Source organism: Pectinophora gossypiella, chromosome 18 (assembly GCF_024362695.1).
Source record: "Pectinophora gossypiella chromosome 18, ilPecGoss1.1, whole genome shotgun sequence".
Taxonomy (NCBI): Eukaryota; Metazoa; Arthropoda; class Insecta; order Lepidoptera; family Gelechiidae; genus Pectinophora; species Pectinophora gossypiella.
The window spans coordinates 15037231-15048475 of record NC_065421.1 but is presented as its reverse complement, the minus strand read 5'-3'; the positions used below and the strand labels follow the sequence as shown (position 1 = coordinate 15048475).

The 11245-nt window shown below is 38.6% G+C and overlaps 1 protein-coding gene across 1 annotated transcript; it reads right to left on the bottom strand.

The window, feature by feature from the left end:
• Positions 1–1643: 1643 nt before the first annotated feature.
• LOC126375107 (uncharacterized) lies at positions 1644–11245 on the bottom strand. Its single transcript, XM_050021949.1, has 4 exons — positions 8392–11245; positions 4941–5125; positions 3847–4121; positions 1644–1731 (listed from the first exon to the last, which is right to left on the bottom strand). The coding sequence occupies exons 1-4, from the start codon at positions 11243–11245 to the stop codon at positions 1644–1646; spliced, it is 3402 nt and encodes a 1133-aa protein (XP_049877906.1).

Below are 11245 nucleotides of genomic sequence, written 5' to 3'. Positions count from 1 at the left end.
TTTCAAGTTGAGGTACCATAATTTTCAAACACGACTGCAGACAGTATGGAAATATTGTGATGTTCACGCCATCATATCTCACGGCATGTAGTGATGTCGATCATTAACAAGGTCCAGGTCTTACTTCACATTCTGGTCCATCTCCAAATTCCGGCATGGATGGACACTACATCTTCATCACGTGGTCACACGAATGTGATAATGATCATAATCTTCTTGTGATTGTGATAATCAAAACTTGCATTGTCTTGTTGTGAACGTCGCATCACGTTGTCTTCATCCAAGTCCACTAATCCCGCTTCTGATGTCGTAACAGTGTGGGTCGTAACATCATCATCAGAATGGAGGGTGGGCGTTAGAAGACAATAATGGCCGTCATCAGTATCACAATCATTTTATTTACTTCCACATAGTTTTTGTATCACGATTAAATAAAGTCACAGCATAAGGCACACACTCACGGCAACGTCACGGTGCACAGTTAAACACTTTACTTTAATTCACTTCACACTTATTTAATATACTCACAAGAACATCAATTAGAAACAAAAAAATTCTTATAAGAAAACAAAATAAACAAGTCAATACCGCGTTCTAATTATGAACAGCGACATCTAGTGGTGAATCGGTGGAACTAAAATCCTTAAGCAAATAAATCAAAACAAACATACCGCCACCCAAGGACTACTAAAGTCCTTAACATAGAAAGGTGAAATAGAATAGAAGTGTAAAATAACAAATGCATTACATATCGTCAGACAGAGGCAGAGGACATAGTTTAGCAATAGGTCTTTTGAAAATATTGTCTTTAAATTGTAAGGTAACAACTCGAGTTATGCCATCTGTCCCTGGATGCTTCTGAACAACTCGTCCCAAAAGCCATTTTCCAGGAGGTAGTCGATCGTCCTTGACCAAAACAACGGTACCAACATCAATGTCAGGTTGAAGGTTGTTCCACTTGTAACGATGCTGCAAAGTCGTAAGATATTCACGTTGCCATCGCTGCCACAGACATTGAACCATGCGTTGTATCATATGCCAACGATTTAGCGGGCTAAGTTTGACATCAATCAAAGACGGTCCAGGAACACCTATCAAAGGTTCCCCTATAAGAAAATGTCCAGGAGTTAAGGGTGGATCATCCAAAGAAGAATTTACTAAGGTAAGTGGTCGGGAATTGACACAAGCTTCCACTTGAGTCAAAAGAGTAGATAACTCTTCATAGGTGAGATAAGTTTGTCCAATAACGCGCTTCAAATGACCTTTGATGCTCTTTACTCCAGACTCCCAAAGGCCACCAAAGTGCGGAGCACTGGGGGGAATGAAATTCCAATTGGTGAAATCGTTAGCCAAGAGTTCAGCAATCTCAGCAACAACTTGAGACTTCGAATCCCTAAAGGCAAGATCCAACTCGCGTGACGCGCCCACAAAGTTCGTACCGTGATCACTCCAAATATCTTGGCAGTGACCTCGGCGAGCGGTAAATCGCCTAAAAGCTGCGACAAAGGCAGCAGAAGTTAAATCCGTGACCAGCTCCAAATGAATGGCCTTTGTGACGGTACAAATGAATAAACAAATATACGCTTTACAAGTCTTTTTACATCGACCTGAATAAAGTTTCAGAGTAAAAGGCCCAGCAAAGTCTACACCACTTGTGAGAAAGGGACGACTAGGTTTGACTCGATGTTTTGGCAAATTTCCCATAAACGGAACAACTGGTGCAGCTCTTTGCTTGAAACAAGGAATACATTTTTTAGTCACAGATTTGATCAGACTTTTAGCTCTCACTATCCAGTATTTCTGCCGAACATAGTTAAGTGTAAGTTGGGGTCCTCCATGGAGAGTTTTCAAATGTGCTTCTAACACTATTAATTTGGAAAGGGCACAGTCGTGACTCAGAATGATAGGATGTTTCGTATCATTTGAAATCTCTGCATTTACAAGTCGACCACCAACACGAAGAACTTTATGGTTATCTAAGTACGGGTTAAGAGCAGAAACCTTACTGGTTTTTAATACACGTTTGTCTTGTGACAACATAGTAATTTCACTTTCAAAAGTGATTGATTGTGACATGCGAACACAAACCGTTAAGGCATTATTTATTTCGGCGCAAGTTAAATAGTTAGGCTTGTCTAAGCTTTTGTGAAGTCTTTTATTTATTTATTTATTTATTTTATTTATTTATTTATTTATCTAATAATTACAACTATAAGTTACCATACAGGCATATGCCCAAGGCGGTAACTTAGACACATACATTAATATAAACTTAAATTATTATTTCAATATTTACAATATTATACTTATATACCTAGATACTAAACTTATCAAATATGTTACCTATTATCACATACAATTTTAATTATAGCCTCTGCGAACTTCGCCAATGAACAATTGAACAGGTCTATTTCCTTGGCAACCTCATTTAATATATTTAGAGCGGTGGTAACGGGATCTTGCCTCATTATATTAGTGCGACTCTTGGGTATATAAAAAATTTGGTTCCGCGGACCATGCCTCAACCGTAGATTTGGGACTTGCAGCCCGATAGCTTGTAGGATCGCAGGGTTATGCAGGACCCCTCGAAATACCTTAAAAATATACGTAGTTAATGCTACTTTCCTTCTAACCTCCAGCTTGTAATATCCTCCCATCCCAAGTAAGAAAAGGGTAGGATACATTAAAGGATAATACGGGAAGACTCCATATTGCCTAAAGTATATGTGCCTCAGAAATTTATTTTGGATCCTTTCTAGCATAAGATTATACTTTAATTCATGTGGATTCCACACTAATGAGCAACTCTCCATTTGACTCCTAACTAAGGCATTGTATAATGTTTTCAAAACCACAACATTTTTAAAATCTTTTGTCTGGCGCAAGATAAACCCTAAGTTTCTGTATGACCTTTTACATATTTTCGTAATATGATCTCGAAATGTAAGATCATGCGATATCTGTACCCCAAGGTCACGGACTGTCGTCACTCTCGGTAAATCCACTCCATCGATTTTATAATCATAAGAGACTTGATGCTGCGCGCGTGTGTAAGACATCAAACTACACTTTGAATTATTAAAAAGCAGTTTGTTGTTCTGACTCCATTGAACTACTCTATCTATATCTTTCTGTAGATGTTCGCAATCTTCAATGTTGTTGATCTCCAGAAATAATTTAAGATCGTCCGCAAATAACAAGCATCTTGATTTCTCTACCACGTTAGGTAAGTCATTAATCATAATGATAAACTCTAATGGGCCCAAATTACTTCCCTGACTTACCCCTGACGCTGTTTGATACATCTCCGAAGTATAACCACTAAAGTCTACATATTGCCTACGGTCTGAAAGATAGCTCGTGAAAAAGTTAAGCAAAGCTGTAGTAAATCCGGCCTTGGCTAATTTTGCCAATAGGATGTCGTTATCAACAATATCGAAGGCCTTCCGAAAATCAAAATAAGCCACGTCCACCTGTCCTCCAACCCTCGCGTCCATTGCTGGGGCGGTATACTGCATAAAGCACATTAGGTTTGAATGGGTTCCTCTTCCCGGACGAAATCCGTGTTGACAGTCGGATAGAAGCGGTTGAATTTGTGTGAATATATTTTTATACAAAATCGACTCAAACACTTTTGCAATCGTGGAAAGTACTGCAATGGGCCTATATCCCGACACGTCGGTACCAGGACCACCCTTTGGTACAGGAGTCACTCTAGTAACTTTCCACTGTTCAGGATATGTAGCGTTGCCTATGCATAGATTAAATATATGCAGTAATGGCTGAGCTAAAGCCTCCGAACAATCCTTTACTATGTAAGGCGGTATTCCATCTGGGCCGGCTGACCTCTTGGGCTTCAGTCGCTGCAGAGCCTCCTGTACTTGGCGAAGGTTTAGTCGCGGCACATGAACACGCTCCCCCGCCACCCCCGCCGCTGCCGCGGCCTCCGCCGCATCGAGTCGCGGGGGGTTGCTTTTATATACAGAACGGAAATACTCTGCGAACGCGTTTGCACACTCAGCTTCACTCAAACTCCTACCATTTTCCGTTATATGATCTTTCCTTCTCTTTGTTCTTATATTATTAACAAAGGCCCAAAAAGATTTAGGATCTTTAATAAGCTGGTTTCCAATTTTAGCCTTATAGTTATCATAAGAGCATTTTACCTTACGCTTGATTAATGCCCGGAGATAAGAAAACATATCATATTCGTACCTGGACCCGTTACATTTATATAACTTATGCCATTTCGCCTTGTCTTTTATATCCTTAATAATTTCAGCTGTATACCACTCGGGATAACAATACGTGTGATTATTTAATTTATTCTGTTTTTTAGGAGTGCAACTATCTATTATTTCATTTAACTTTAGGTAAAAACAATTTACTGCTTCTTGGGCGTTATTAACTTTGTACAAAAAATTCCAGTCTACTAAATTAAGTGAGTTGTATAGTTTATAAAAATCACATTTGTAAAAGTTCCATTTCTTCCTCCAATCCTGAGTACCTGAGTTACATTTAACCCTCGGAGAAGTCTTTTCCTTGTAAGGAACAGATCCAGCAATAGGAGAGCAAAGTATATTTAGTGGGGGGTGATGCGAGTCAATGGGAACTAAACAATCACATTCTTCATCAACATCTACTTCATAATTATCTAAATTTGACAGCACCACATCCAACGAGCGGTTATTGCGATTAGTTATCACATTGCACTGGCGAAACTCGCAGAGCGATACGAAACACTCATAATAGCATTGCACGTCCAAATGGGACGAATACAAATTAAGATCTCCAATTAATATAACATTTTGTTTACTGGAACAACATCTTTCTACTAGATTAAATAAACGCATATATTCGTTATAACTACTTCTGGGGGGGATATATGCCACACAACACGTAAATAGGCGTTTGTTACGTCTCAAAACATCCACACAAACCAGTTCAAATTGAGCGTCATCTAGGTTAGGCGTATTAAACAAAGGAAGAGGATGCAGCGTGAGGGCTGGAGCAGCGATTAACATCACTCCTCCAAGCTTGCGGCCATCTGCGCGGTCACACCGCACCACACTGTATCCCTTCTGTACCAGTTCACCATCATAAACTGATTCATTCAAACCACTCTCTGTAATTGCCCAAAGATCAGCAGAATAAGTAGAAATATTCTCATAAAAGACCGGTAACTTAGAGCGTAGTCCCCTGACATTCTGATAGTATATGTTAACATTACCCTTACGATTACTACTGTCACTCTTCTTAGGCTTAATCCCGAAAAAACTGGTTGTCCGTCTGTGTTGACACGTGGAACTTGTCTATCTTCGCGCTATAATTCTTAGGTAACAACTGTAATTTGTTTTTGTGGTTTATCAATATCATATCTAGTACTAAAGATCTGCTGGTATTCCATTTGTCAAGTCTTGAATTAGCAAAACAACTTAATTGTGTATAATGCAAGTTCTGGATATTTGAGCTTATTGTCTTTATAATTTCATTTAGTTTATCTACATTTAAATATTCATTGTTACAAATCTGACTAAATATAACATTTGTTTTTGATAGAAAATTCAGACTACTGTATAGAGCTGATTGAAATTTGATGACATTTTTATCGTATGAACCTGCCATTATAATAACATAATCATTTTCGTTAAACAGTACACACTTTGTATGAATGTCCGCTACAACTTCACTCAGGGGCGCATACGGTTTTAAAATTGATGCTACGCTATAGTTGCTGCCGGTAAGAGTTTCTAATATTTTACGCATATTTCGTCCAGATTCATCAGCCAAAAGCAATATGTTGTGCCGTGTAGAGTTAATTGGTGTCAATCTATGGTTTTGTTTCATGTGTCTCTCCTTCATATTATTACAATCAGTATTATTCGAATCTAAAAGCGGGGTTTTTCCGTCGTTAGAATCCATGTTTGTGGGATCGTTATCCCCAGGAGTAGAGATGTTGCCAATTGTGTGAACCCTGTTCATATGATCTTCATGAGTTGATTTTGATTGGCAATTATCAGAGAAGCCCTTCTTCTTGGCTTTATTGGATCGTTTCGACTTCAAAGGCGATCCTGAAGGAGATCTGCAAATATCTTTAATATGGCCAGTTTCAATAGACTTCTCGAATTCTGATACTTTTTTCTTTAAACCATAATTCTCTAAAAGTAATTCTTCTATTTGTTTATTTGCGTTATCTAATTTACTTTGCATACATGCCATTGCTTTTTTTATTTCTTTTAGTTCTCCACTTGTATTTATTTTTCTCTTTGAACGGTCTTGATTTAGTATACCTTCCTGTGACATTTTCTCCTCTTCTGATTCTTCTGACGACAAAGATTGGAAAGAGTTTTCTACGTCCACGTTTATTTTGAATTTGTTTCTCACCGTTATGTTCTCCTCTGTAGCTGCGACTGCCATTGTCATATTAGTACTTGATTCGCTTAACTCCTTCTGAAGCGATTCTCCTGGTACTATACCTGTTACATTCTGGCCTGTTTTCGATGATGGGGTTGAGGTTGTACATTTTACTACTCTCTTTGCATTTTTTCTTTCAACTTGTGCGGCTGGAGGTATGGGTGTACGCGTACTCTTTATGCAAGGAGTACATTTCCACGAACCTTTCTTTGCCGGCTCCATTAAATCAAATCTCTTGGAGCCAACATTGGCGCAGTCAGTATGAAAAATTTGTTTGCAAATATTACATGTAAGATGTAGTCTATCGGTGATCTGTTTTTTGCATTTATTACACGGTGGCGCCATCTTCTGTAGCCTTTTCATAAAGGTCGTTGCGCCCTCTTTCGAAAACTTTTAGAAACTATCTATCTAACTCGCGTACATCGTAGTAAACCACCTTTCTCAGAAGTTCCAGCTCACCTCCACAGATGTCGCTCTTTTTCTCAATATATTGACTACTCCCACCGATAGATGGAGTTACTATTCACTATATTAAAAAAAATCCGTTAAACGTTTTCATAAATTATTACAGTTTTATTATTAAATAACGAACGTGACACAGTTTCGTTACTCACTGTTCATGGTATTCCATTAAAAAAAACCGATGTGTATTCCACTCTATTTATTTTCACTGTAATCACCTCAAAATGGTCACCGGTTATTTTTCAAACATAAATTTAATTATTTCACTTAATTTTAAGATGTACGTTAAGATAACACTTGTACTCGTTATTTATAAGGTCTGTAATAACTCTTTAACACTTATACGTCTAAATTCCAATATTTACTATTTTTCAAAATAAAATAACACAGAGTCAATGTTTACGTGACGCCAACGCCACCTATCCTGTATTATCTATTCTTATGATTATTATTTATGAAAGAGATACGACTAGTCCGCCTTTTTGCATTAGAAAGAAGAAAAAAATATTTATCATTTATAAATATTTAGCCAAAAATCCGAAATTTAGTCTAGTTTAGTCTTACAATTCTTTAAAAATCTCAAACAATATGCAGTCACACGAATCAGTTTTGATAAGCTGGAATATCTCTTCAGGTAACACCTCGTTTCGTCATCATTCATAAAATTTACATTTGTGTTGATCTTGTGTTTGGCTTCTAAATTAGTATCAGAGACTTCGGTTCGTGGATATACAATATCTTTGGGTTCGTGCAAAAAGGTTGGGCCAGTCCACCATAGTTGTGATTTCCCTAAATCAGTTGGATAAACTCCTCGGGAGGCGAGATCAGCAGGGTTGTCCGCCGAACTAACATGATGCCACTGATTACTGTTTGTGAGTGTTAGAACCTCCGAAGTACGATTGGCTACAAAAGTAGTCCATGTGTTAGGGGGTTTTCGCAACCAGGCCAAAACTATGGTCGAATCTGTCCAAGCATATACATTGTGATCATCAATTTTCAAAATCATTTTTAAATGATGAAGCATTTTAGCCAATAGAACTGCACCGCAGAGTTCGAGACGTGGAACGGACACTTGCTTCACTGGCGCTACTTTTGACTTAGCCAAGACTAAATGTACATTGACATCAACATCATTGTCCCAAACTCTGAGGTACACTACAGCAGCATAAGCAACACAAGAAGCATCACTGAACCCATGCAGCTCCACCTTCATTGTGGTATCAGAAACTCCAAGCCATCGTGGAAACTGAATGGTTTCAGCATGCAGGAAATTTTGTAAGTGAGTATTCCATTCAATTTCTAAATCCTCAGTCAACCTTTCATCCCACTCTAAGCCAGCCAACCACAATTTTTGCATAAAAATTTTAAGTATTATTATCGTAGGTGTCAGCCAACCCAGAGGGTCAAAGGTTTTAGCAATTGCAGATAATACATTTCGTTTGGTCAAACAATTGTTAGTGCAAGTCAAATTAATGTTCAATTCAAAATTGTCTGTTTGTGAATTCCATGTGATACCTAACGTTTTCACTGTATCCTTCACTTTGATATTCACTGCACTTTGAGACTCTTTATTATCATCGGGTATTTGACACAACACTGATTCACTATTGGATGCCCACTTGTGAAGGGGAAAACCGCCGCGAGCTAACACTTCCGTTAGCCCTTTTTGCAGGGACACAGCCTTCTCTTCAGTAGATGCTCCAGTCATCAGATCATCCATGTACACATCAGTCTTCAAAATTTCCGCTTCAACTGGATATTCGTCCTTTTCGTCTTCAGCAAGTTGATGAAGTGTACGTATGGCTAAGTACGGAGCGCATGACGTACCATAAGTAACGGTAAGTAGTTGGTATTCTTCGATTGGCTGTGTAGGAGATTCTCGCCATAAGATTCTCTGAAAGTCGACATCATCTTTTGCAATTAGGATCTGCCGGTACATTTTCTGAATATCAGCGACCAGACAGAATTGGTGTTGCCTCCATCTTGTGACTAAATCTCTAATATCTTGCTGAAGTGGAGGTCCAACTAGAAGTTCGTCATTTAATGAGTTTCCTTTTTCAGGTGCAGCACTTCCATCGAAGACAACTCTTAACTTCGTGCTTAGACTCGTCGGTCTAAGGACAGCATGGTGAGGTAAGTAGTAAGGTAAGTTTATTGTATCACTTTCATTTACAGGTGCTTTAATCATGTGATTTGCTGACTCGTATTGCTTCATAAATTGTATATATTCATCCTTAAATTGGGAATTGCGTATAAAACGTTTTTCCATTTGTTGTAGACGACTGACTGCAATAGATTTGGAGCAACCAAGATTAATAGGAGGAACATCTTTGAAAGGTAAGTGAAGCACGTAACGGCCGTCCACGCGAGAGTGGGTTTTCTTAAAATGCTCTTCACATTGTATCTCCAAGTCTGTCAGAGGTTTTTTGTGGGGTAGATTCTCTTCAATCTCCCAGAACTGTCTCAGTAAATGATCTGCGTCAACTTTAGTGTGAGTGACAACCATATTGTGTTCTTGCGCAGCTTCAGTTTGTGTAACTCTGCCCGATATCAACCAACCAAGGCGAGAGTTGAGAGCAATGAGAGACTCGTGTTTGTGTAATCCTTCCAGAATTATGTTAGCATGCACGTCGGCACCCAACAGAACATCAATAGACCCTGGCTTGTGAAAGTTAGGATCAGCAAGATCCAGCTGCATAGTTGAAGGCCAGGTGTCTTGTGGAAATTCACGGGAAGGCAATAAAGAGGTGAGCTTCTTAAGTACATAAGCATCTACTTCCAATTGTGTATCACCATCTTTTGTAGAGTGGATTATTAATTTCACCATAGCTTTTGTGGTAACCACTGATGAATTTGAAACACCAGAGATTTTGCCATTAACAGGAGTGCGTTCAAGATTCAACAATTGTGAGGCAGCTTCAGTGATAAATGAACCCTGCGACCCTTGATCCACCAGAGCTCTGAGTATGTAAGTATCACCATTTCTTGATTCAACAGCAATTTCAGCAGTCGCTAAAATGACCTGACCATCCATGGTTTCAGCTTTATTTACACTGAGGTTGCAAGCAGAGGTTGACGGTGTGCTTTCTTGTTCTCGTTGTTCAGGTTCAGGATTATCAGAAGAGCTTGTCTTGTTAGGGTTGGTAAAATGCAGCAAAGTGTGATGCCGTCGACCACATTTTTTGCACGTCGTGCTTTGTCTGCATTGATTCACAGAATGACCCTTTACAAGGCAGTTAAAACAAATCCTGTTCTTCTTCACAAAATCTTGACGCTCATTGACGGTAAGTGAAGCAAAATCTTGACAGTGGCAAACATAATGATTCTTTGAGCAATAAGTGCAAGCAGTATCAAGTTCAGTAGCGAAGCTTTTGACCGTAGTAACTTTTTGTGAGAGGTGTGCTGGTTTAGTGAAGTCTTTTCGTTGTGGTTCTTTAGTTTGTGTTATATTAATCATCTCCATAGCTCTAAATCGTTTCTCAAGATAAGAAGTTAATTCGTCAAACTCCGGGATGTCTGTAGACTGTTCCAATGACTGTTCCCACAGCCTGTGAGATTCTATGTCTAACTTTGAGACAACAATGTGTACCACAATTGCATCCCAAGAGGATGTATCAATTTTCAGATTTTTCAGAGAATCGAGGCACTGGCTTGTTGTATCTAATAAATCTTTAATACCCTTTGGAGATTCCGAAGTCAGTTTCTTCTGGTTCAATAAACGATTCAGTATATTGTTAACGATTACTCTTTTGTTATTATACCTATCTCCCAATTTTTTCCAAGCATCATCGTAATTGGCTTCAGTAAGTGAATAGTTTCTGAGTAACAATTCCGCTTCTCCTGACAAGCTGGCCTTTAAGTAATGATGTTTTTCAATTTTTGATAATGTACTATCGTTGTGTATAAGAGAAACATATAAGTCTCTAAAACTCATCCACTGGTTGTAATCTCCCGAAAAGGTAGGTATCGGTATCGGTGGAAGCCTCGGTTTAGATTGTGAAAATCCAGAAACTTGATTGGTATTCGTAATTGAAGCTGGAGCTGGCGCTTGAACTTCCTGCTTTTGGTACTCATACATGTGATCTTTTATCCAGCTTTTAAGCTCCAAATAGGCATCCTCAGTAGTTTGATAATTTTCTTCCAAATTAATGTCATATGTTTCCAGCTCTTTCGTCGTAAGATTTGCCGTAACAAAATCATAACTTGATGTATAGGCCATCCAATATTTGTTCGCTGTCTCCAGACGTGTCTCTAAATAACCCTTGGTAATCTTGGCTTTCGCACATTTCTTACTATTTATCATCAACTTTCCAATTTTGCCAGACTGATCAGCCAGTTTAGCCATATGTGTTTTCACGTCTTCTGTCAT